The 27,780-nt window shown below is 37.2% G+C and overlaps 1 protein-coding gene and 1 long non-coding RNA gene across 4 annotated transcripts in view; one reads left to right on the top strand and one right to left on the bottom strand.

Moving 5' to 3' along the window:
- LOC126855923 (uncharacterized) overlaps window positions 1–27,780 on the bottom strand; it is a 126,977-nt gene that overhangs the window by 63,192 nt on the left and 36,005 nt on the right. Inside the window, exons 1-2 of one of the 2 annotated variants that reach the window (XR_007688298.1) lie at window positions 6,644–7,151; window positions 6,052–6,091 (exon numbers count right to left, since the gene is read on the bottom strand). This is a non-coding gene — a long non-coding RNA (uncharacterized LOC126855923). Of the gene's footprint in view, window positions 1–6,051; window positions 6,092–6,643; window positions 7,152–19,636; window positions 19,704–27,780 lie in introns of those variants that run through there. The other variant, XR_007688300.1, reaches the window with a different exon arrangement.
- On the top strand, window positions 1,032–27,780 carry LOC126855664 (uncharacterized). Of its 2 annotated transcripts, XM_050603517.1 has the most exons (6): window positions 1,032–1,155; window positions 14,628–14,720; window positions 20,515–20,851; window positions 21,308–21,464; window positions 22,186–22,555; window positions 22,958–27,780. In XM_050603517.1, the coding sequence occupies exons 3-6, from the start codon at window positions 20,515–20,517 to the stop codon at window positions 25,082–25,084; spliced, it is 2,991 nt and encodes a 996-aa protein (XP_050459474.1). In that variant the 5' UTR covers window positions 1,032–1,155; window positions 14,628–14,720; the 3' UTR covers window positions 25,085–27,780. The 2 variants fall into 2 exon arrangements, with proteins under 2 accessions (XP_050459474.1, XP_050459483.1); XM_050603526.1 differs by lacking the exon at window positions 14,628–14,720 and having other exon boundaries at window positions 1,048–1,155.

The raw sequence follows: 27,780 nt of genomic DNA, 5'->3' as shown, positions 1-27,780 counted from the left end.
GGAGCGTCTCTTGCACGGCAATGGCAGCCGCTAGAGTCTATCAAAATAGAGCGGAAAGAGAGAATGCATTACTCTAATTTGCGGCGAAATAATCGTTTGGGGAAAACGAATAGCGGTTCTAAGCTTGCTGGATGTTGGAAGACGCGTTCGCATCCCGTACGTCGCCCGAGGACATTAAATCCACCTCTCGAGTAACGGACGTCGGTCGAGAAGCCTCTCTCTCTCTCTCTCTCTCTCTCTCTCCCCCTCTTTCTCTAGTGTCAAAAGTATTCTTTTAAATACCCATATATTGCAAAATGTTTACCTCTCTTCGAGAAATTGTTTTGACACAAGTGTATCGCTTTCAGAGCTAATCCATTTGTCATTAATTAACGATCGATTCGTTCCGTTTATAATGGCACTAAATAAATAAATACTTCTTTACTATAATATAATAAGTTTTGACAGTAACGCGTGCATGTATACATTGTCTTGAGAAATCTTCTATTAAAATATCCCGGATGTTATGTAATTTGACACGTACATTAATTCATTGATTTTTGTGAACCACCAAGCAAAAGATAGCACGTGCTATCCCTCGAAAACTCACACAAAAAAATTAATTATGATTTATAGATCATATACAAGGATGAAAAAGGAAGATTGCCCATTCGGTTGCCTAATGCCCTATCATCACACCTGTCCGCAAGTCCCGCGGATACCTCGTTGATCATAGAAAAAAAGATGTTGCGCCTCCCACGGATTTGTCGAGGGGGCGAGTCTCCCGGATGCCCCATCGGACGATGGACCATGAGCGCGCGAATAGGTGGGTGGCCGAATAGGTGTACGGGAGTGTATATAGTAGGCAGGTATAGGTAGGTAGATATAAGGACGGACGCGCGTAAGGTTCGGCCGCGACGCAATCGCGACGCGAGTGGGAGAGGAGAGCGGAAAGATGGTGGCGGGGTTCAGTTTGCGCCGAGGCCGCCGACGGGGGGCTCCGTCATCGCAGGTGAAACGCTCTCTCAGGAGAATGTACTCAGTCGTGGTCGCGCGATCGCACTAGACGATATTTACCTGCCTGCGATTGCCGGGGCAGGAGCGTATCGGCCGCACGCAGCTCCCTCGAGAGCCGCCCTCCCCCTCGGGCCCACCCGCACGCAACACGGCGACGAGGTAGGAGACAGCACGCGCGTTACTATCGTTTCTCCGGAAATGTAAACCCGTTCGTCACCGGACACGCTGGACGGAATACCCGCGATACGGAGTTTTTCATCGACAACGTCACGAGATTTCTCGCGCCGAGTACAAGTTTTCTCGTTAGAGGAAGCATATTAAGTTCTATAAATAGAAAGACCGATGTTCCCCTCCCACTCGTGCGGATTTCCTCCAGCTGTGACCGGTGAACGCGCAGTTTGATACAGCGAAGAAGAAAGAGAAAGAGAGAGAGAGAGAGAGAAAGATGGAGCAGGAGGTTGCATACGATGAAGATTTCTCGACAAAAAAGAATTTCGATCGATTCATTTTGCGGCTACCTCCAGCTGATTTCTTTCGAACGACCGTTTTCCCGCTCACTTTTACATTCGTCTGTCGCGCCCAATGGTGATCTCAACGCTGACAGCATCAGGATAAATCGAGGTCGAGCGAGAGTCTGGCGATACGGTCGCGGCGGGCTTGCCGAGGAGAATTCGACGCGAGGTCGTCGACTGTCAGCGAAGAAAGATGCGCTCATTAACTACGGATGGGGAAGGAGAATCCCGCGGGAGCAGGCCCGGTAGCAATTTTCCGAGCGTGAGTAAGCCTCGCGTCGGTGCGCCATAGGCGTTCCCCGCTCACGTACAAGACTCGTTGACCTTCGCGCCTGCCGACGTTGCAGGAGAGTATATACGAAGAAAGCGAGCGATCCGACTGAGAGTCTCCATTGCGCCAATTTTGGTAACGAAAAAGACACGCTGTCGTTAAAGCGTAGCTTCCGGGGAGTAAAAGAAGCACTAATGAGTCTGCGTGATTTTAATTTTTCTTTTTTTCAAAATCATCCGTCAGATTTCAAAGGATGATTTATGTCCCGAGCAATAAGACGCGGAGACAAAAACACGATGGAGTTAATCCGTAAAATTGACCATCTACTTTTATGGATGAAAAATATATATTGAGTATCTTATATGTACTCTCTCTCTCTCTCTCTCTCTCTCTTTTTCTCCTTTCTCTTTTGCGAGTGGTATCGAAGCTTCGCAGCAAGTGTATCGACCTTTCGCGAGTTACTGTTGTAACGGATTCGAGATATTAATTCCTTTGATCAAGACTTTTATCTGGGCAGCAAGAAATCAGAGTATCGCGTACGCTATCTAATTCATAACAACGAATGCAAGTATACGATGCAAATATTTTTCTGCCTTAATACCAAATAATTCTACCAAATAATCTATACTAGTTTGAACCGATAAGATGGGCGACAATATTAAAAAAGTTCAGTTTTATAAATAATCATATAATTGTCAAAGTAAACTTTGGGGGGAATTTTTTTTTTAGTTCAATATAAATTCTAAAAAATTGAGCTTGAATTTTGTCCACGAAAAAAATTAAAGTAGATAAAAATTACAAAATATATTATTTTGAACAAATGATGCGTTTGACAAGCACCACGTGCGCGATTAAGGATTAATAAGCTAGTATCGATATCGATACCGATATTTGCTTGAAAATCGCAAGTATTATTATTATATATATTCTCGGGATCATAGGTGCAAACGTGAATCGCCAAACGATCGATTCGATCGATCGACGTTATGATGGATCCTTTTCGAGAATTCTCGCCGACTGTTCCCTTTGATTGTCAACGAGTACAATAACTGGTCAATGAATTATGTAATCAACACTCAACTGCAATTGCACTCTTAAATGCGCTGTCGATGTTTCGCGCGGCATGCGAGCTTTGGCATATACTGATGAATGAATGAAGGCATCAGTGTCGTGATTCAACAATCGCGATGATCCAAGCGAGGTCTATGGAAAAGCAAAAGCATTCGATCGACGTTCGAAAGTTTAAGCGACGCATTGCGGCTAGGTGAAAAGACTCGAGAGTCATCGTATATCAATACGGTAGTCTGAAAGCTGCCTGCACGAAGAAAGTTTACAATGCGCGTAATATCGCCGTGGCGATCAATAATTTTCACAAGTCAATATCTTTGTCTTTTCGTATTAAAAATAATATATTTGTTTAGCTTGGAATTTTTTTGAATTGCCATCGCGATATCATTGTAGGCCTCCTTGCAATACGTGCATAAAATTACATCGAATCGTCGCTATCGCTTATTTTTTGCTTCGTAGATAAAAGTGTCTATAAATGAACCATTGAGACATTTAAGGAGGCGATTGCGAAATCATGTTTTACGATCTTTTTTTTCAATACTAGGTTAACATATGCAAACAATTTTTTTCACTCTTTTTCATATGTTTGCTCTTTTCTACATTTTAATCGATGCTTTTTTTGAAAAAAATTTTTTAAAAATTACGTTTCAAACTATGTTTGTTTTGATAAAAATATAATTTTTTTTTATTTTTCTCTCAAACAGAGATATTGAACAAAATAATACTAATTAGATCAATAATTTCTAAAAAAGAGATATTAAAAATTAAAACAACATGCTTTTATAGAAAAGCGTTTCCCAGAAAACTGTTTTCATCCCATTTTCAATTAAACATCTTTGTAGACATATCTAAAGATCAATTTTATAGCTCAAAATTTTTAGGAAATTATTATATATTAAAAAAATAATTATAAATTTAAATAATTGCGGACTAGTAGAAGCCAGACGCGGATGGCAGTGTGTTAGTTTCATAGAAAAATAAGTTTTCTATGAAACTGATTCTGTACACGAAAATTTATTTGATCTTATATCAAGTGTAAATTAATCTCAATTTGAAATTTATAATAAATCCCTCTTCACCTCCCCTTGAAGAGACAAAAGCGAGAAAGATATCAGAGCGAATTTTCGATTCAACAACTTCAAAGAGGGATTATTTTCGTGCTTTGTGTACATAATCAGTTTCATAGAACTTATTTTTTTTCACATCTTTTTTAACTGACACACCGTGTCTGGCTAATATAAGAGCTCGCAATTATTTAAATTTGTGATCTTCATTTGAGAGTCTTAATAATTTCTTAAATTTGTTAAAAAGAAAATGATATAAATAAAAAATATTTCGACATTTTAATTATTTTCAAACGCGCCCACGCTGCCAAGATAGATTTGCAGGATTCTTAATAAAAAAACAAGCTTGAAAAATACTGCCCTACGCCAATGATATCCGCTGCTACACCTCACGCGAGAGATGCGCGTACGCGACCGAGCGCGTGTCTCGCGGAACGGGATACGCACCGCTACGCATCCGAGGGAAGGCGCGCGTCACTCGACTCGTATCGATTTTCGAATTAGTCGCTCGAGAAAATTTTACGACGACGCAAAGCTGCTAAATGAGAAGGATACGATTCGCGCAAATCTATCGCCGAAGGGAAGAGATCGTTTCATCGCGCGCGCTCTCATCTTTATTCGAATATTCCGGATCGTCTCGCTTCCACAGATCTGTGCCGTTCGATCGAAATCATCTGGACAATTTTGTAATGTATGTGGTACGCGCGCAAAGTTTACGATAGCGACGCAAAATCGCGTAGGTCGACACGTGGGTGATCGTTGCTTTTTTTATCGCGTCTCCTCTTCAACAGGGAGATTTTAAGTGTAAGCGACCACGTCACTATTTCTCGCCATTTTACGGTACATAAAGTCTCACTCGAAGTTGAATCCGAATGAGATTCTGCTTTTGATCGTATATAAGATGTTCTAGGAGCCTCGTATTTCTCTTTGTTATGTATAAGAGTTTTTTTACAAACTTTTCTCAGCTAAAGCATTATAAATTAATCTTCAGACAATTGCAAAATAAAATTTTATTTCTTGGGAGAGGGGATTAAAATTTCCTCAATTAAATTTTTTATTTCAACAAAATCTTTGAATTTGAATATTAATTTGAAAATTAACGCGCATCTTTAAGAAACGTCTTTAATCGTCTCTGAAATATCGAGGAGACCTCTTAGACTTTCATATGATGTGCGGATTATAATAAATTTATTAATTATTCCGAATATTTTTTCAATCAATACAATGTATCGATCCAAAGAAGCTGTATTTGAAAGGAAATATAGGCGATATCCCGAACATCTTGCATAAATTAAGGATATCCGAAGTGCGAATGTTTGACGTAGTTTGCGTAGGTAGGGTAGCCGACGCGCAGTTTCGCAGCTTTAGTTTTTCGGCTCGCAAAAGGACGAAAAATTATACGCGGTGTCGGCGACGGCGGCGGTAGTACCGCCTCCTCGAAAACCGGTCCTGGAATCGCCACCACCGCCGCCGCCGCCGTTGCTCGTTGTCGATTTCGCCTGGCGAACACGCGATCGCCATCTTGGATCCGGCGAGGATGACGTCACTGGTACGGGGCACGGTCGCTTTATTCACTGCCGCTTACGCGTCTCGCATAGGTGCGGATGTATTCTTCACCAGGGAAATCGTCTTGGGAAATAATTAAATAATCAAGCAACTCGCCATGTTAGACCTTGAAAAAATTACAAACTTGTACGCCCTTGTATTAATTTGCAGAAAATTAAAATGCACCCCCTCTTTTAAGTTTAACTATTTTTTTTTATGGAAGAGAATTTTAATGAACCTTGTAGTAAATAAAATGCAGGAATAATTTCGGGCATTTTTAATCCCTGATATGTAAATAAATATATGTGTTGTAAAGTTAAATATTTATATACTAATTTGCTTTAATTTGTCTATTTTAAATCAACATGTATTTGTGTATGGATTCACATAAGATATATTTGTTTATAACATTTTTAACAACTTAAATTTTTAATATTTTTTCTTTTAATGTAAGAATGATTATAGATATAAATAATAAGCAATTTATAAGAGAATAAATAATGCGGAATATTTTATTGCTGCAGCTGATATTATTCCAATCCATTATTCAAATCCATTGCTTTGAATTTAAAATAAAAGATAATTTAGCACTCACCAATACAATGCGGAATAGCGGAGTTGTAATACGCGTTGATCTGTGAAACATAAATATGAAAACATAAATATATTCAAATTAAAACATTATCTAAAAGATGATTAATCTCAAAAGTCTCAAAAAATATGTTATATACTCAATTGAAAATTCTTTACTCATATTTTTTCCACAGAAATAAAAAAAAAAGTAATACAATTTCTGACAAGAATTTTTTTTATAAATATTTTTTATAATTTTTTTTATAAATTTTATAAAAATGTTAAAAACTTTTATGAAATATAGTAAAAAAAATCTAATTCTGATATATTTTATCTAAATAATTTTAGAACTCTCTTAAATGAGTGATGAAATATTTTATTTATTTATATAAAATATATAAATTTAAATCTCTATATATAAAAAAGTATTAATTATTAAAAATATTTTACTAAATACTTTGAGTATTTTCAAAGTAAGATCTTCATTTGCATCATATTACATGTTAATATAAAATGGATCATTATTTTAAACACATTATTTGAAACGGATAAAATAATTAATTTTACACAAAATTAACAAATGACAAATTAAACAAGAATTATAAATTACTCACGGTTGCTCCGACGCCTCTCCAGATCTTTTCTTCCTCTCTTGTTCTTTTATGATACTGAATACTCACTCACGAAAACGGTTAATTAAGATTGTGTCTGCACTAGAATACGATCGCGCACTTTACGGACGGCACTCCAATAATATTTATCACATAATACGCGCGCTTTTTTATATTGCGACATGTCGGAAAACATCAGGAAAATGACGCTTATGCTATGATTTGCTAATTCGACATTTAAGAATCACGCTAATGCTAAATTTCACGTTTCGATCTCTGTTACTCTTCATTTTACCGTGCAATATTGCTAAATACGAGTGCAAATCGAGTTAAAGGCTCATCAAGACGCGATAACAGCGGAAATTAATTAATCGCACGAATTGATAATTCCTAATTGTGATGTATGAATGAATGTATGAATAATCTTGAATAATCGTTTTTGTGATATTAAAAATGATGGCAATACAATTTGAAGAGGTAATGCGTAGCGTGTCAAGATGTTACTTTTCCGCTCGAGTCACGCGACACGAATGACAGGTCGACCATACATAAACAATGTCAATATACACACAAGAGAATACGTCGCAAAAGACGAGTAATATACAAAGTGATTAAAGTATCGAAATGCCGTGATACATCAATTGATAATTCTATATCTATTGATTTATTTATATAAAAAATTCTCATCAATTCTTGGGATTAATTAATTCTTGCAATTATCGCATTATAACCACCCATTATTAATTCGATCCGCGTAATATCGCGCGATATTAGAGCGAAAGTTGCAGACATTATTTCTGAATTTCTTGCTTTTAATAAAGCATTGCGTATATAATAGATATATAATGGCAATGACGACGCATTGAATTAATAAATATAATCATTTTTAATCACATTTTTAATCATAGATATTTTAATATAATTGTCAACCGTATAGTGGAACATCCTTTATACTTAATATCAGTAAACTGAAACGTGTATGTTTATGTGATTGAAATCTATGGCACGAGTAATCAGCAAAACAACGATATATTTTCGGATATTGTATTCTGTGAATATTTATCTTTAATTTTCGCGTATCGAGTAAAACGTTTTTGAGCGAACGTAATTTTCGCGATATTCTCTAATGTGTCGTAATATGTATAATAAAGTGCGCGTTTAACGTCGCAAGAGTTCAAAATAGCGTGCGATCGTTGTATTCTAGTAATTAACTCGATCGCAATTAACAGTGTTTTCGCGAAAAATTCAACGACATAAAAAGGAACAACAAAAAAAGAAGGGGAAAGAGGAAAAGAGGTGACCCGAAAAAAACATCGTGCGACGAGAGCAATGGTTGTCACATTTTATTAGTTTATATACGTAAATAAAATATAATTGACACATTATATAGAATAGCAAAAGCAAAAAGAATATTGTTAATTAATATATAGTAACAGATAATGTGGAATTTTTCGTAAAAATTTTAGGACTGCAATGTTTTTCAGTTCTCCTGTTGTTTATTTCACTCGTTTCTATGTTCTTTTTTCCTCGCAATCTTATCATTTTGCATATACTTATACGTAGTTATTTCTGCAGGCCTGTTTAATGTCAGTAATATGTATTGCAAACTTTAACGATTTCCATAATGCAAATGCTCATGAATTAAATATTTGCAATGAAATTCTTGAGCACAAAGACGGGTATAACTATTATGCTTTGCACATAATAACGACTTTCTATGTATAATCATCGTGATAGATTCTAATAGCACATTATGCAATATGCATTTAAAAATGCATGGAAAATAGTTACTGCGCCAAAAGTTGCAATAATAAACATTTTTCCCTTTGGCGACTATTATACAAATCTTATCAGCATGCTTATATTTCATAATTTTGTTTTAAGTTAATATTCGAATATTTGATTTTATCGAATAATTCAAACAATCTATATAATCCAAACTATATAAAAATTGCAAGGACTTATGTTAAGCATACATTAATGATGTTGAAATATTATTGCTTATTACCTCTTCCTCATTTGTTATCTAATAACTTATTTATAAATGTATATGTGTTTGGAAAATCATTTGTTTGCAAAAATAATATTATATATTGATTTTTCGGATTTAGACGATAAAATAACCATTTTCTTTCAGTTATTATTTTGCTCTTAATTGTTTTATATAAAAATTAATAGAAGTGGATATATAAATATTCTTTATTCTACACATATTTATATATATCCTTTTATTAATTATATTTTATTAAAAATATAAATCAAATTTACTCATAAAAAATTAGATTTATTAACATTTATCGTCTTGCTAAACTATTATGTAGCGAACTCGTTTGATAAACTGAAAAAGCAAGAAAAATTTTTCAGTTTTGTCATCTACTTTTGTCCCAAATATGCAAAGTCAGTCAAAAATGATTATGACGAAATTTTCCTCTCGAAACCGGCTCGACTTTTAAATCGAAATCTTTCGGCTTAATCGTATAATCGGCGATCGTAAAAATGCATTACATTTTTTTTCTGTAGCATGTCCGTGACGTAGCTTTGCACCATTCACTTCGTGTTAAAACGCGCTTTCGCAATAGCAAAAGTTCGATCGCTATAATCCATCGGCTGTAGCGAGACAGTCCGCAGCTGTCCCTGGCACTCTGATATTTCGTTTTTTTTTTCCTCGTGCCTGATCCCGTTTGTATATCCGTTTCTTTGACGCACGACAAGACACGAGACAAGATTTGCGCCGATTATTACACGGCGATCGTTTTATGTGTGTAATATATATGATATGTAATATATACTAAGATACATACACAAGAAATCGCGCATATTACTGCACATTGCGGAATGCGCTTTTATAAATTTCTTTTTTACACTGTATAAGTGGAAGAAGTCGCAGTTGCGTCGCAGCTGTAACGATTCTGGAAAAAGGAAATTCTAATGTACTCGCTCAGAATAATCTGTGAGATTTTTCTTATCGTGTTCCCTTAATCCGATTGACCTACTCCGTCCTTCGTTTTTCAAACAGACTGCCACATTTTCTCAACGATATTTTAGTCTGTCATTTTTATCCGTCGTTTTTGTCTGTCATTTTTGTCTGTCGTTTTTGTCTGTCATTTACATAATTTTTATTGAACTGATTCATGCGTTTAATTTTTATTTTTTTTTTTTTTTTTTTTCGTCAAGTTTTTCAATCTTTACATCCTGAATACGAAAATCCAGTAAGATTAATATAAATCGGCTTTAACAATAACTGAAATAATGATTATTTATTCACAGAAATATATATTTTTTATTGTTCGCAAAAACACGGTATACATTAAAATCCTTGCTGATTAAAAACTGTCACACATTTTTTAATTTTTGATATTTTAAATTCAAATGAAGGATTAAACAGCAGACATTTATTATCCTTTCGCTGCTTCAAATCCAATATATGTTTATCCTCTTTCGAAAACAAAAAGGTTCACAAGCTTTCTACTTATTGAAGCAATAATTTTTCATTTCAAGTTATTCATTCTTCTCATATTCCGGTAAAACAAATATTGGAAAAAAAAAAAAATGAATTTTGAAAGCCAGTATCACAAAGTGACTAATCGAGAAGGTATACAATTCGCGTATTATGAATGAAGGCTGCGATAATCCTCGTTTTTCCTCTTGATCCTTTAATCCATCGCTTACATGTATCTTGCTTTTCGTGCGTTCAGCGATGCACGTGAAGGAGCGCAATTCCCGCGCGCGCTCTCCCGTACTGCGGCTCGCAAGGATACACGCACGTGCGCGCGCACGCGTATCGGTGCGCGACGACGACGACGGCCAGTGAAAGTCGCGACTTTGCGCAACGAGATCGCAATGTTGTCTCCTTCGAATACTAGTTCGACTTTAAAGGCTCGATCGCAGGAAGGCATCGAGACATTTGGCGTGACTGGGCGTTCACGTCATACTTCCCTTCCAAGAACGCGAGCGATTGAAGAACTGTCATTAGAGTTAGAGAGGAAGATGTTAGAACTTGACTTTGACGAGATAAATTGAATAACACGTATTTTTACGGAAATTTTTTACAGAATTTTATGTAGATTTGTTATTATCTTTCAATTAACGTTACTTTTAGTAAAGCTTTTTAAACATTTTTAATTAGTTTTAAAATTAAAAAATTAATTTAGTAAAGTTAAAAAAAAATTTGAAATTTTATATAAGAGTTTAAAAAAGTTGGAATATATTAAAGCAATCTTTAGAATATATTGTATTATATAGTATATTGTTTGATTTTTTTCTAAACGTCTATCTACTTTAATATTTTGTTCCTATGATGATACACAGTTTCCTTTAAAATTTTGAGCCATATCACTTTACAAACATTACAGAAAATTGTTTTAATTTTAAATTATGAATATTACTTTACAAATATTAGCATCGCGATCGCATTATTTCCTCTTAATATTTTTCTTAATAGTTTTATTTATTTTTATTTTTCACGGGTGTTATTTTCTTCCACGTTTTAGCGTGAAGCTTTCTGTCAGGAGAAAAATTTATGAACTCTCGAGAATAAGCACTGACCAAGTGTTACTAACTTAATTATAACCACAGCTGTTTGATTTTTTTTTTTTAATTTAATATGTTTTCTTTATATCGATCGACATTAGTAAGTCACACACGACGACGGTTCTTCTCGGAATATTATACACATCGACATTTTTTTCTCATAAAAAAGAAATTTACCACACAATAGCAAGACGTTGAAATATTAGATGTGTATCTCCTTGTTGTTTTCTTCCATCGTTTTGTTTCTCCTAAATTACTGTCTCGATAATTAATATATACTTGTCTGCCGTGATATATGAATCCTTCCATTCACTATCTCCGAAAAGATGATTGCAAGCAGAAATATAAAAATATCTTCCCTCTCTTTCTCTACATGCCTGCCCTCTTTTAGTAATAAAATATATCCGAAAACATGCGAGCGCATCTCTTCTTTCTATTGCACGCGGAATTGTCGTCGCCAATGATACTTTTTATGTAATAGTTCGGCGAAAAATATAAGTCACTCATTACTGCATCACCGACATTCATGAGTAATCTTGCCGGCGACGTGTTTACAAGCATACGAGAAAAGTTTTGTCATCGTTTCCTAGCAGAAATAAACTCGACGAGAGACACGTAAACCTTCAAATATTTAAATAGCTCGGGGAATTATTTTAAGAGGAAAATCACGCGAGAGCGAATGATTAAGACGTACGCGTGATTTATTTCGGTGCGACTTATCGAGATGATCATTTTTAATATTCTTTCACATTTCGTTTTTAAATGCATCGCCTTCTTTTTGCGTTAGAACATTTACGACGGGCTGCCACGCCCGTTATAAATGTTTTATGCGCGTTTTTAATTAAAAATATTCCGTTAAAAAAAGTTTGAAAATTATTTTTTACTTTTGAGAGATGCACGTGCCATGTCATTTCAAAGCATATATTGTAATAATATTTTGTTCGCGACCGCTCGATCTGAGAAAGTTTCTTCATATTTGCATATTTTTCACATATATATTTATAAAGTTTCTTCAAATGAAATGTATGGGAGAACTTTTATTAAATTTAAACATCTCTGTTACGTATTTTTGTCTTTGCTAATGTTAAAGTTTATCTTCGCTCAAACACATTTTCCGCTCCAACTTTGAATAATCGTGTTTTGCTTGAATATGAAAGCTGCATAAAAAATCTATCTCGGCCTTCTACACTAAAAAAATTGATAATATTTCGAAAAACGCAATTATGTATTCTATAAACACATTTTCCTTCTGCGATTATATCAGTGTATGCTTTTAAATTTATCTTTATTTATATTTAAATATCAACCAAAAGTTTATTTATTTCGTTTGAGGTTACAGCAAATTAAATTGGAAGTGATCAAATTTCCTGGCAGCAACTGACATAAAGTGTCTTTCTCCAAGAGAAAAATGATCAACTTTCTTCCGAGCACGGAGCGATTTTCTTGAAAATCTAAAATTCTTGATTCTCCAGACCGTGCAATGTCATAAGATTTAAAATTCGATTTTTCTTTTTCCGCAAAGGAGATTTCAACTTTATATATGTAACTAAAAATACAAATCAATGTTTATTTGAAATTACAAAAAGTAAGAATAATCTCTCTTTCATTTATTCGCAATCTCTGAAATTTATTCTCTCTCCATATGCATTTAGATCGTCATTGAAAGTCGTGACTGGTCGACCTGAGAAAGTTTCTGCATATCTGCATATTTTTCACGTATATATTTATAAATTCAATTGAAACATGTATGGAAGAACATTTATTAAATATCCAACATTTTTCAATATTTATTAAAAATCTCTGTTATGTTTTTTTCTCTTTAATGTTAAAGGTTCACTCTATGATAGTTCAACAAATATCTCAAGAAAGTCACGATTGCTGATGCATGACTACATACTTATTCCTATATTATTCTTTATATTTCGCGACTAAGGCGATGCAATGTAGGATCGCGTTGGCGAATATCGCGTGGGATATCTCGCGATCTGACCGTCATTGAAAGCCTTCGCGAATTCTTTCGCTGACGATCCTCATTATCCTCCTCGTCGCGAAGCGTGAGCGCGTCCTCGCGACTTACACGAGCCATATACACATGTAAAAGTGTACGTATTCGAGGCACATATGTACCTATGTGGAGTCTCGTAATCGGTACGACGCTCACGTGCCATCGAATATCGGTGAGCGAGTGCAGTGTACGTCTGACTCTAAGAAAATTGGTCGTATGGTTGTGTCAATAAATGCGCCGATGTGTTTGTGTGTATATATGTGTATCCGTGCGTGCGTGTGTGTTGTGTGACAGGAAGCGGCCAAGGTTAGCGACGCATCATCGTACTGTGTCAGGGAAGAATCGATTACGCGTCCGGCGTGTATCTCTGCCAGAGTAAAGTGTGCCGCGGGACGCTGCGCAAAAGTTATATTAATAATCTGGTTGACGTTGCCTAACTTTGAGAGTTTGCAGCGTCTTCCTGTTGTTCCTAGAACGTGCATCTTCGGAACAAAGCCAATGTATTTTTTTTTTTTCTTTTTTTTTGTTTCTTTCGCGCTGAGGACAACGGCAAGAAGTAAAATTTAATATGGTTAATATTTTCTGAGAGCCGTCTCTCCATAAATCTTTCGGGGTACCTTTTTAATCTCACGCTTCATCTACCCCATCTCGTCTTCTTCTCTTTACGTTCGGGTATAGCGCACATTCTCAGATGCAATTATGGAGTGCAGCCTAATAAAAGCCCTTTCGCGGGGCTATAAAGAATTGCGGAGTGCATGTTAGAAACACAGAGTAACGATAAGAGATGTTAATTATGTATTTCTGGTAATAACATGTTTCGGTAGAAAAAAAAAGACATTAATTACTCCGAATATAAGGAAGCTACTAAAGCACGCTATATAACGATCCGGTTCGATGCTCTCAGATCGACTAATCCTCACCGGTAGAAGTTCCTGTTAACTCTGTGATTCATGGATCGCGTTAGTTCTCTTCTATAAAATAACAGTCGAAATATTAGTAATATTCCAACAACAAACTGACAACTATTAGAGTGTCTCAAAACATATTGGATATCAACACGGTATAGAGATCATTATTTTTCCCAAAAAGATAAGCATCTTTTATTGCGAAGAAGTTGCTTATTTTTTTTACAAATAATACATATATAATATAATAATATATTTTTTTTCCTATGATAATACTATTAGTCTAATATTCTGCTTGTACGGAACACCTTATAGAGAGATCTCGACGTGTCTCTTTTCCTATTTTCTTTCCTCCATTGATAAGGTGACCACAAATGTTTACGCACTGTGTGCCACGCAGGAGCATGTCGCGGATTTGTAACCACTGAGTATTATTAGCCATCAATCGCGGTCGCGCACGCGTCTTGTCGCGATGTTCGCGTATTTCACGCTCCGCCGAGATAACTTTCACTAAAGCAATTCCCGTCATGTTACTTTGGTATTTCAGAACAGCGCGCCATGCGTCATCAATCTTAAAGAAACGAAGAACGAGGATCCGGGACGAGGAATCTGCGATCGGTAAGCGGCTAAAGCGTCCAAGGTATGTACACCAGGACACAATCCTGATTGAGTGACTTTTACTTAAAAAAAAAAAAAAATTGTCTATTTGTTTTTTAACTTTTTATTCTTGCGACTTTATCTAATAATGTATTTTCAAATGTAAATCGCCGCGTGCGAGAGTTTTCCAAGATCAATCCTCGTATAAGTAATTACGCGAACAAATAAAATCAATCTCAATTATTTCCAAGAGCGATACTCGATCTTAAGATAAACTCTGTCGAGAACAAAACTTGTCAAAAGCAAAGTTGAAATATGTTTGAAAATTATTCCGATATAAACAAATTTTCGTCTTCATAAATTCATTTGCAATAATTTACTGATCTCGAATGTATATCTTGATTATATATAAATAAATATATATGTATATAATACAGAGAAAAATAGAAAAAAATACAGATTAACAGCACAATAAAAGTTATCATCTCCGCGATCGAGTTTTCGAGATAAATCAGATTTGACAGAAAATGTTTACGCTATTTGACATTCGTAATATCATCGAGGATTGGAAAATTCGCGATCGCAGAAAGGTTTCGGGATAAACAACGATACTCGATGCAGCCGAGTCAGTGTAACCGGGCACTCTGTTATACCGCGAGCGCGTATCATCACGGTGCGGTCTAACGGTGCAGTCGGTCCGGCAAACGCGAGTGCATCGAAGCGTGCCCGAGACCCTCCTTCGTTCGCGGTCCTGCATCACGGGTTTGTCGGCACTCATCGCTAGAGAGAGAGAGGACTGCGAAATATTCCCTTCAATTTCTCGCGCGTTTTCCTCGCTCGTATCCGCACCGAAATGACAAAGCGAGCTAAGAGATAGATATGGACGATTTTACGTTAAAAAGGTTTGGGTTATAATTCAAATACGCATGTATGACTTTGTACGCGGGCGATTTCCGCTGAGAAATAAATTTAATAAACGCGAGGGTGAATTGATTAAGAGGCACGTATTATGAAATATAATTTTTTTTTAGACTAAAAAAATTCTTGCGCGATTGTTTGTCATAACGAATGAATAAATGGAACCGCGAATAAAGAGAGAGAGAGAGAGGAGCCTTGTTTTAAGCTTTTTGTACGGATCGCTGAGATTCTACCCTAACGGTATCCCCGATAGAACTTATTTTCATAGAAAAGTCGAGTCATGCCCTTTCCTCAACGATCGATTCGCTTACATTTCGATGCAACATGCGAGACTTTATTATGATTGTATCGTGCTCATCCATCAATCTCAATCCTCTCACGTCACTGAGAGATATGTTGAGATATCTTTGGAATAGCCATTATCCGTTCAGCGGCGAGGCCATTAAAAAAGATGCGATTGATATCCGGCCTTCCGCTGGCGCAATCTCGACTTCCTCGTGCAGCCGGCTACCGTGTCCGGCAAAGAAAAAGAAAAAAAAAGAAAGAAAGAAAGAAAGAACCGTAACAAGTTTCTAAACAGCGTCTATCCTTCAATACTTTGCAATATCGTGGATTTGGGAAGACAATAATAGCTCCGCAGTTTGTTTACTATAGCGCCGTATTATCGCCGTATATCACGCAATTCTACAATGTGTGAAGGATCCTTGTTAACAATCAAGATATTTTTCTTGCGATATATCAAATTAAAAAAAAAAATAAAAATGCTAGTTTCCTTTTTGTCTTTATATCTGTCAAGATTTTACATAAAATAAGATGATGATCAAATTGAAGTATTTATTTACTGGAGAAAATTTTTGGGAAAAATATATATAAATAAATAAAGGTGAAATTATATTATAAAAAATATATAAAATAGTATATATTCTATAAATGTCTCTGTCATTCATTTTTATCCTTAAAAGCACAAAAATGGAACATTTCCCCATCTTGTGATTCACTTTTGCACTCGCTCTCTTCATCATATCGCGAGTAGAATTAATGATATTCTATCGAAACATGATAAGTAGCAAGATGTTTATTTTCAATTTCGAGATACCGCCAAAGACGTTCGAAGAGGGCAAGAATAATTAAGGACTATAAAATTATTTGCGTAATAGAGGTCTTAAAGCATGGCGCGAGTACCTGGTATCTCAACAGCCGGCGGGACACTGGGTATAATATTACCGAAAGGACTGTAATATGATTTATCGTTTAAGCTAAGTGCCGCGTGTTAAGAGATTTTTTATTTCGATTTTTAATCTCCTCGTACGCGATATGCTAATGCGGCAGTAAGACGATATGGGTTGATAGTATCGTGGTATAGCATCGCCAATTAAATTGTACTTCGTTATTTCCTATTAACTGTTCCTTCTTTTTTAACGTGTATATAGCACGTTAATTAAATAATTAAGTAACCGCGTGCGATTCGTTGTGGCACGTTCGGAGAAAGGAAATGCAGGAAACAGGAATTACAATCGCCATGAGACTTCTCACGCCTTACTTTCTGTGTTTGCAATCGTGGATAAATACGAAGCCGTAAAATCTTTAATGGGCTTTAACAAGCCGTCCCATAATCTGCCATTTTGTGATTTTTAGCAACGATTCTTGCGACCTATAATTTATACAATGCGTAGCATAGTAACAAATTAATTTTTTACACACTGGTAAGTGGACCATCATTTACTTGTGTGAGTATTGAGTCATTAATATTAAATATTTTTGCAAATTAAATCTCTTGGTGATTATTTTTGACGTATAAAAATATACGTATTTTTTGGAAATGTGTCAAGTATATTTAAGAATATTTATTTATATAAAAAAAGAAATTTTATTTATATTTTATTTATTTATTTGTATGCGATTAATTGTTTTGTATTTAATAATTGTAAAAATGTGTGTGTTTAGAATATTCTCTCATTATTTATATTTAAATTACAAATAATTCCCATCAAATTTTCGCTGACGATAAATTAATTTATTCGACTCGCGGTCGATAAAAGAAACAATAAATCTGAAACGGCCCATACATCTTGTTATTTGGTAATAATTTACTATAACGTTCATTGTGTTCACACGTGTCTCGAAATACACATTTTACTAATCGCTTCCGATGTGATTTATATATTGCGTCACACGCAATTAATATAACTATTTCCAGCCCATGCGATGTTTGGCACTAATAAATAACCATCATACTTCAGTCGATCACTCTTGAATTATGCACTCAGCGCGCATTTAGGTCCGTAGCAGTTTTTTTAAGAGTAGGGACCTCCGTCGATATAAATATTGCTGTTCGAATCTATTTTTACTCTTAACGATTGTGTATGTCTGTGTTTGATAGTCGCTTCAATAATATAAGTTATCGTTCTGCGCATCTACAGCGCGGCAATGCCCTTTCTCAAATACCTTCTTTATTATTCGTTATTTTATAGTTTCATCTTTTATATTTTCTATTTTGTTATTTTTTATTTTATATCTTTGCTTATATCTTTCTTATTTTTCGAATCGCGTGAAAAAGATGATCTTAAAAATCTGCATATCTGAAGCGCGACACTCTCTCTCAAATATGTTCTTTATTATTCGTTATTTTATAATTTCATATTTTATTTTTTATTTTATATTTATTTTTATTTTATTTTTTATTTATTAATTTTATTTTTTCTTATCCTTGCTTGCTTAAAATTGTTTGATCGATGCTAATCTCTCTGTTCTTTTTTCGAATAACAGAAATATATTCCAACTAGATGGACGAGTATGATATCCGTTGACGATTTCTTTTTTCTGATATTTTCTGATATTTTCGCTCGATGTGGCAATGAACGTTAGTGCTGGCAGGACGAGACGATGCGACAAGAAGGACTATTCGCGAGATTCTCACGCGCTACTAAATACACAGCGGGGCGAGCAAGCAACGACGGGGACCTTGCTAGGCGTTGTCCAGTTTTCAGCAAACGGAATCGTGAATTTGCCGGCAACGATGATGGCAGTCGAGTGATTCACGCGTTTCCACGCGAGTGTATTTTAACCAGAAGTATTTTTACCGCCGTCTGTGGCGTTTACGACGACGCGCCATCGTGCATACCGACGTACGATCGTGCATGAACGAAACGCACGACGAGATATTTTTATAGATACGGCTATATAATTTGTACGTTTACTCGACGCAATTACCGGCGGTAAACGTAACAGTATCTTGAAGTAGGCTCACTCGAGGCTATAATCGTCTCTCGCACATATCGTTACACTTGCAATATGTCATCTTTTGTAATTTATAAAAAACCACCTCCCCCATGTTATGCGGCAAGAATTATGAGCATTACACGCTCGGCGGCGGATTGATCGTCCATAACTTGTAGAATTTAACTTTGTCTACAGTAACGGAATTTTGACGCGGCATTTCTGATGTGGATTTTACAATTTGTCGATACGACAAACGTCCGAGATGACGTAATCTGCGTTTATCCATTTTACATCTCGCGACGGATAACGGCTTTCTCTGCTTCAGTTGAATGGCAAAGGACTGCGGCTTAACTCAAGGGCCGTGCATCTCGAGATATTGCATAGGGTGAACTAAAATCGTCAGTACTACTCGGCTACAGATTCTTTGATCGATATTTAAGTTAAAATTAATTTAAATTAATTTTAAATTAATCGTTACTTAAAAAATTTCAAAAATTTCATTGAAAATATTTACTTTTAATTTCTTGAAAAGATAAATAAATATCTATATAATTCAAGCCCCTCTTGAATTGGAATTATGTGAAAACAAGATAAGATTTTTTTTTTTTTTTTAAATTAGACGAAGAAATCCATCAATATATTATTGATTTTATTATTAATATCCGTGTTTGGAAGAAAATTTTGGTACACCCTGTACGAAGAACGCGATGACATGCGTTACGATGGGAAAATCGCACCACGCGCATAGATTCACATATGAATCGAGCGATGTGTATAAACTATAAACAATGACGTAGCTGAAATGCACGAAGGAAAACTTACGTTCTCTGGAAGTTGCTCGTGGGAATGTGGACAGTCGTGTCGCTTCCTCGTGCTTCTCGGATGATACCTGAGAACATAATGATTCCGATCTTTATAGTACATGCGTACTCACGTCGTACATGCAATGTCGTGTTTATCATTGAAGTTTATTATAGCGTGTATTAGGATATAATAGAGTGTATTAGGGGCTGCGAACACGTTACGGTATCTTTCGATAATAAAATCTTCTCATAAAAAAAAAGATAAAGTTATTATAAAATATAATGACTATTTGTCATTTAAATCGTAAAAATGTTAATGAAAAGTGATAATTTTCAATATTGTTTTCATTTCTGGCAGTAAAAAAAGTATGAAATTTGTAAACTAGTATTAGAAATATATATTTCTAATTTTTATAATTTTTTTTATTGTATATAAATTATTTATATTGTACATAAATTAAAAATATTTATAAAAAAAAATAAAAATAGAAATATATATATATATATATATATGATATATATATATATTTCTAATATATATTTCTACTAGTTTACAAATTTCATACTTTTTTTACTGCCAGAAATGAAAACAATATTGAAAATTATCACTTTATACATATATATATATATATATATATATATATATATATATATATATATATACATAATAATATACATACATAATCATATTCCATAATAAAAGGATATGTTCTATAAACGCGCAAATTATCTAATTTTATTAAAAATATTTCTAATATATACAATACTCTTTTTTCGTTTGATTAAAGTTTCTGCGATTAATTACATTGCCGCCATTATCTGATATCGTGTAATGATCGTTTTTATTATGTTCGCTGTGAGTTTGCTGAAAAATCACCGTCGTATTTCTCGTCGCAGATGTTGCTAAAATTGACGATCCTGCTCTGGGCGGCAATTCCGATTGCGTTGTCTCAGAGCAACTATGCGTCGCAAGGCAACAGCATCGAGTATCAACCGGGACTGCCGCCGAGCACGGTCCTCGACGGCAAGGTCACCAAGCTGGACGATATCTCGCCGATTATATTTCTGAATCGAACCAAGGCCTATCTAAACTGCGGCCAGGGTAGCATGGAGGTCGAGCTTAAATTCGAGGAACCGTTCTACGGAGTTGCCTACGCCGACTTTGACCGCAACAGCGCCTGCATCTTCAAAGGACGAGGCGCGACCACCGCTAAATTGGAACTACCTCTAAAGGGTATGTTTCATATTATACATTTGACATTTACTTGCAGCAAATAGAATAAGTTTTTTATTTCACAATAAACAGAATAAAATAAATTTTTATTTCACAAAAGCATGAAATTCTATCATTCTCAGAAATAAATCATTTTTTAAGATATGAAATCAAAAATAAATCACATATTATATATAAAAATGCAATAATGTTACAACTAATGTAAAACTTCATTGTATCGAAGAATTTTATAGAACAACAAATAATATATTTTTATTCGAAACGCAAAGACAAAATCGATCTCTGAAATTGATGCGATTGATATACGAAATATTTCTCTTTTTAATTGGATATAATATATAAAATATATTATATTATATAATCATAACTTATTGCTTTTCAATGAGAAAGCTTTCTCATTTTTCCTCCGCAATGAATTTTTAATTTTTTATCGAAAACAATCTATTATATCTTCAGGATGCGGTACAAAGCAGGATCCTCTGCGAGTGTTTACCAATAACGTGGTTGTTCGCTTTCATCCTGGATTAGAAATGGACGGAGATGAAGTTATCACTATAGTTTGCAGATATCCCCCACCTCAAGCGCCTGCACCTCCAAAGCCTCCAGAGAGCATGTAAGAATTCTTTATTAATTATGCTTACCGAGAAATATATATTTATCTCAGTTGTTTTGCAAAAATCGATGATAGAATTTGTTGCATCATTTTCTCACTTTCACATTGATATTTCCAATTTATTAAATGATCATTATATTATATCTGCATATTAATTTTTTATATTAATTAATTAATTTTACAAATTTTAAACCAAAGAAATTTTTTTCTTTTTTTTAATAGTTAAAGTAATTCATTTGAGATTCTCGAAATAATGCTTGTTATTTTTGAATATCGAATGTTTTTCTTTCAAGAGAATCATCGATTACTATCATTACGCTGCTAAATTTTGTGATTGACGTCATGTATCATTATCATGCATTATGAATAACTAAATTCAATATTTATAATGTTAATGTATATTATTAATATTCAGACAAATAAGAATTTAAAGAAACAAATATCACGATCCTTTGCTATTTAAATTATTAAGCATCTGCGATAGCTAATTCATTTGATATCCCTTGATATGTTTATCAAATGGGGAAGAATGTTTTGCATTCACAGAACATGTCATGGCACATTTTCATTTCTCGTAATTCGGTTGCATTCGAGAATAGCTTGGAGATATTGCACCGCTAACTGTAGCACTATATTAGCACTAGACATCGTTGTTATTTGTCTCTTCCTCCATTTCCGGGAACACTCGCCGCTTCCGCTCTAATTTGATTTCCGCCCGTAGATTGGCCACGTTGACGCCCTCGCCGGTCACCGAACCGCCGCTGAAAGGTTTCCAGATCCTGCTGATTATCTGCGCGATCCTATTCCTCTCGCTGCTCCTGCTAGGTCTTGGCTGTTCCTACATGTGCCTGAAGCGCCGAAACGTCCGCGTGGTCCATCGACATCCGTTCGAGAGTGGCACCGGCTCCGAGATAACGAAGCTTTCCGGCTCGACCCTCAGCAACATCACCATGTTCGAGGGCCTGAAGATACCACGCGCGCACGCCCTTCTTCACGCGACCGCCGCGTCGACTTCCGGTAGCGAGGCGAATCTGGTGATCGATCATTCGGACACGTTACCAAGCGATTATCCGAGCGAGAGCCATTCCGAGGTGAGTCTCGATAATTGTTGGCAAAGGCGGATGATTGAACAGCTTGTTAAGCAAATATAAAATAAGAGCAAATATAATATCGTTCTCGTATCTAATATCGTATTAATCTTTTTAATATCAAGCTATAAATACAAACTTCTGTGTATCATAAATTTTGATTTATTCAATCTACAGATTAAAAAAGTTGTGTAATATTTTCGATACTTAATATCAGAATTTTATCACCAATTTTATACCAAAAATGCCACTATTTCCAACAACAGATATATATTTTAAATATACATTAATCCATAATTCTATCCAAAGAACTTGAAGGATATTTTCTAAATATCCTTCTGGTCAGAAAAATGTTAAGTAGATGCGCAACTGATGATACAAATTGACTCTGTCTTGTGCTCCTAGGTGGACGAGGAACGTTCGCTACCTGTATCCTCCGCCGGATCTTACGACAACAAGGCCTTCGTGGATCATCGCGAGATCCAGCGCCAGGTGGAAATGCGTACTTCGAGTTCCTTGTATTCCGAGACAGTCGCCGCCGAAGTGGAGACCTCTTCGATGACAGCCGCGAACGCGTCCCGAGTCATGATACCGCGTCATCCCGTAGCCGTTCCGCTCGAGCCCAAGTTCGACGTGCAGATGAGAGTGAAAAGAGCACCCCCGCCGCCGAGCCCGTTGCCATCGGAGTCGGACGTGGCGAGCATCGCCCTCGAGAGAAATCTGACAACTATCCTGGAGAGAGAAGAATCTATTCGCTCGTTGGAAAGCGCACCCTATCGAATGACGACTTTCTCCTACGTCCCCGAACTTCACGGACCACCGGGTGGTGCGTCCTCCGTTTCCACCATCTCTCGACAGCAGACGCCTCCGGTCTACTCGAGAATTCTGCGTAAGCAGGCGGAGCGAGAGACCACCGTGATTCAGGAGAAACTTCCATCGCCGACGACCGAGCAACCACCCTTGCAACACGAGATTCGCCGGCCGAGATCCCTCACCTCCCTGAACACCGAGCTCACCGAAACTCGCTCGCTGACCGAGGTGACGGACGCGTCTCACGCCAAGTATCGGGTGGCGAGTATCTTGGCGCCAACTCCACCGCCGCCACCTTCCATCGCGCCGACCACGTCCACCACCACGACTCACACCGCCGTTCAGCATCGCGAGCACCGTCTGCTGCGCGGGGAGATGACCGAGCCGCTGGTCGAGCCGCAGATGGTCGCACCTCGCCGTCCCGAGATTACGACCCATGAAGTGGACGATGTATTTCTGCGCACCGTCACGGAGAAGAAGACGATCGAGGACGTGGAGCGTCACTCTCGCCAGGTCACTGAATATCGCGCCAGGGCGCAACCGCCGCCAGATCTCAAGTGGGACGTGACCATCAGGAACTATCCGACAGAGGATCTGCCGCCTCCGCCACCAGAATGGGAGAACTTCTCCGATGTCAGTTCAGCTTCCAATTTAACCATCACGAATGAACCGTTAAACGCCGGCGTGGACGACGAGCCGGATGTAAGCATCGAGCCGACTTACACCACGCGTGCCGAGATCCCCTGCAGACCGCCCCCCGCCTCCCGTCGTTCCCTCGACGATACCGATGCCGACTGGTACACTAGGCTGGCGCGCGTCCTGGAGCCACGTTACGCCGCCGAATTAACGGACGAGGAGCGCGTCAAGTGGCGCGAGATCATCACGACCGAGAGTACGCTACGCACTTTACTAACCGAGGCGGTGGTCAAAGAGGATTACGAGCTGATACGTAAAGACGCGAGATACGTCAATCTATTCCCACCAGCAAAATGGGACGTAATTATTCGTATTCTGAGCCCGCCGTCGACGCATACTGGCTCCACTTCGTCTTCCGGCCACGGTAAAAATCATGGACAGAGATACAAACGGTCGAAATCATCGGAATGGGATACTAGGTCCAGACGGTCCTCCCTCCCCACTCTGTACGAGTACGAAAGCGACGGTGGCAGCTCGGCGCGCACCTTAGGCACTCAGAGTCATCATCTGCAGGCATCACAATCCGCCACGACCATGATCAGTGGACAAGGCCGTCCGCGCCGACTAGGCGGTTCTATTCGTTCGCGAGGCGCCGGTGCCGGCAGCGAGGCCGATCTCAGATCGATGTCCGAGATAACGGTCCGTGACTTTGCCCGGATGGATCGGGACGATCTGACTAGTTTGAGTTCGTTTGAAGGCGCGGACTCTTTGGTCAGATCGCTCAGCCAGCCAAGCTTGGCCAGGTCAGGCTCGGAATTTACCGAACACTGGGGAATGCCTTCCGGCAGTCTACCACCTTGGGCGACCGCGGAGGATGGCACCAGCTCTGTGGAAACTACACCGAGGGCGATCAGACGAGGCGATAGATTGGAGGTACTCGCCTCCTTCGACGAGCAAAGACGAGGCCCGTCCGTCACGAGATCGAGTCGATACGCCGAGAGGGAACTTAGCGTGCGCGTGACGGAAAGTCAGAGGGCCTCGGATTGGTTTAACGACAACACCTCCGAGCCGGAGATGCAGATATAAGTGGCTTCAAAATATAATACACTAATTCACGGTCTTGACCTCGAACCCCTAGATACAGGGACGACATTGTTTAATTTTGACGAAGGTCTGAAAGAATTAATTAATAAGAAATTAATTTTGACATTAGGCAACGCCGTTTGTATTTTACAGAATCGAAAAACTTAAGAGATTCTTAGTCCGCATTTTTTTGAGTAATGAAACTTTTTCATACCATTCCTTTTTGAATAATGAAACATGATTTTTTTTAACGAGTTGATTTCTCACTCGGTTCAGTTAATTAGAGAAAAAATATTTCTTAAAAATAAATATTATATTTAATAAAATTAACCTTTTTAAAAATTTTGTAAATAAAATCGAGAGCTTCCGAGAATCCTAGCAGAAAAGAATGTCAACTTCAGATATTGCTTAAAATGGCTTAAATATATAAGCAGCAATGCTCAAAAAGAATGGAGGAACGCGAACTAGGAGGAGACTTATTAAAAGATCAGGAGACATTTTATTTTTCAGTCCTTCGCAACTCTTCCACAGATCCGCATGTTTTCTATTCTGTCGCGAGTCACGATATGACGGATTATGATTTATACAAGCGCTCATATTTTTCTCGGACACTTTTTCGGTCGGTGACTCTACGTGACTCGCGTTTACGAGTGGATGTCACCGCTGTTTGTTTCGCTCTCAAGCGGAGACTTCCTGCATGATCGATATCTTGCCAAGAATGACAATGCACACGGACAGGCAGCGAAATATAAAATGACGTTTCGCGGAGTAAAATTCATTTATTTGTAGCGGTCAGTTCGCTATTTCCTTTTTTTACGTCGCTTGTATCGCTGCCCTACTTTCTCCTACAATTCTTGGCTGTTTCACTGCCTGGATTCGCTGTCCATCGCGCCCGACAGCTTGCTCATAACCGCTCAAACTTTGTATTGTCCCAATTTCGCGAACCACTTTCCGAATCGTTTTTTCGATATCGAGATGTTACAATATCCCGATTTTTCGAAAACTCGCTCAGCCGCCAGTCTCTTCACACGTCACTCGTAACGTAGACGTAGATCATGCGAGTTGGCTTATCTCGCCACAAGTGAGTCTGTAGATTCTGGCGAAAATATATCATCGAAAGAATCGCACACAATTTGCAGAAATTAAACCATTAAAACCTGTACAATGGCAGCAAAAGTTTTTTATCTGTAACTGCGCTCTCAAAATATTGTCACTTTATTATTTTGTAAATCGCAGAAAATATTGTCGAAAATATTTTATGACAATATACAAAATACGAAATTGAATGAAGCGCAGTCTCACTCGAACATCTTCAAAAGATTTAAATGGATTAATTGGCAAATGTGTTAAGATTCAATCCACAGGGAAAATAACGCAAGGAAATAGCATAAAAAATAATAAATAATACAACGTAATCGCACGAGAGGACATAACGTTGTTTGCGCGCGACGCAGCTTGTCCTCAGCTTCCTAACGTTCGATAGATCGACCGATCTCTCTCTCTCTCTCTCTCTCTCTCTCTCTTTCTTTTTCTTTCTCAAAGATCGCAGGGGATCACACGTAGCTCGCGATTAAAACATTCCCGTTTGCGATACACAACTGCGATAATAGTGTACTTAAGTAGGTAACGAAACACACGGTGCTGGGTTATATGCTTTACGATAGCTAAACTTCTCTCTTGAAGATTTCATTTATCTAATCCCCTTCCTCCAAGCCTTCTATCCGATTTAATGTATTGTCGTCGGTATACCTGGGCTCGGCCGAGATACGTATCGACCGACACGGTACGTTCGCGTAGATAGGTATATTTGTAATTATATATACGGCGTACCTTTATGGCTAATGTATAGACACACGTATTAAATTTATGCGTAACCCTCTGAGCGCGCTTTATCTACGTGCAGTCATTAGAGTTTAGAGAAGTCTTCCGAATCCTTGAACTGCGAAATGGGAATTCGGAGAGCTTGCAAATTACATTGATATATCAGAGCGCGATTATACTTCTCATAGCGATCGTACGTAATTGCTGGGGAATTTCTATGTTTGTTTTGACAATGGCCAACGATCCGAAATGTTTCGCTTTCGAAAGATAACATTACCCGTCTTGCTTTGTTTGCGTATCGTTCAAATTAACGAATGTCAAAAATTTGCGCGAGCAAAACACATTGAGGTAACGCAAAACTAATTTCTGCAACAATATCAAACAATTGCACCAGCGAATTTTTACATGCAATACGCAAAATGACGATATGTAATAGCACCTAAAATTAATTCGCTGTACATAAATAATCTCTCTCAGGATTTTTTTTCAAAAAAACGCATCGCGTTTGAATTATTTGCGCGCAACTGCTACAAGCATATCGACAATTAATGTACGTTATATTTTAATTTGTACGTTGAATTATGATATTTAACGGTATCTATCAATGTGTGGCAAAGCGATTGCAATACTGCTCTCAATTCATACACTATTCAATATAATCGATGTGCGAAATAAGAAGTTCATAGAATCGTTCGATAGTTCAAGTCCGAGTCGATTGTTTGCGAGATAAATCCGTGCAAGGACTTGGAATTGATTTATCGCATTTAAACAGATTTTTTTTTGTAGATTTTGTAGAACGCAGTTATTGCGGCCGTTTTCTTTACATATGACTGTAAATCAAAATCAATAATAAAGTTATGCATTATATCTTAACGAAA

This window comes from Cataglyphis hispanica, chromosome 2 (assembly GCF_021464435.1).
Source record: "Cataglyphis hispanica isolate Lineage 1 chromosome 2, ULB_Chis1_1.0, whole genome shotgun sequence".
Taxonomy (NCBI): Eukaryota; Metazoa; Arthropoda; class Insecta; order Hymenoptera; family Formicidae; genus Cataglyphis; species Cataglyphis hispanica.
Note: the sequence above shows the minus strand (reverse complement) of the source record. Positions and strands in the feature narration are given on the sequence as shown.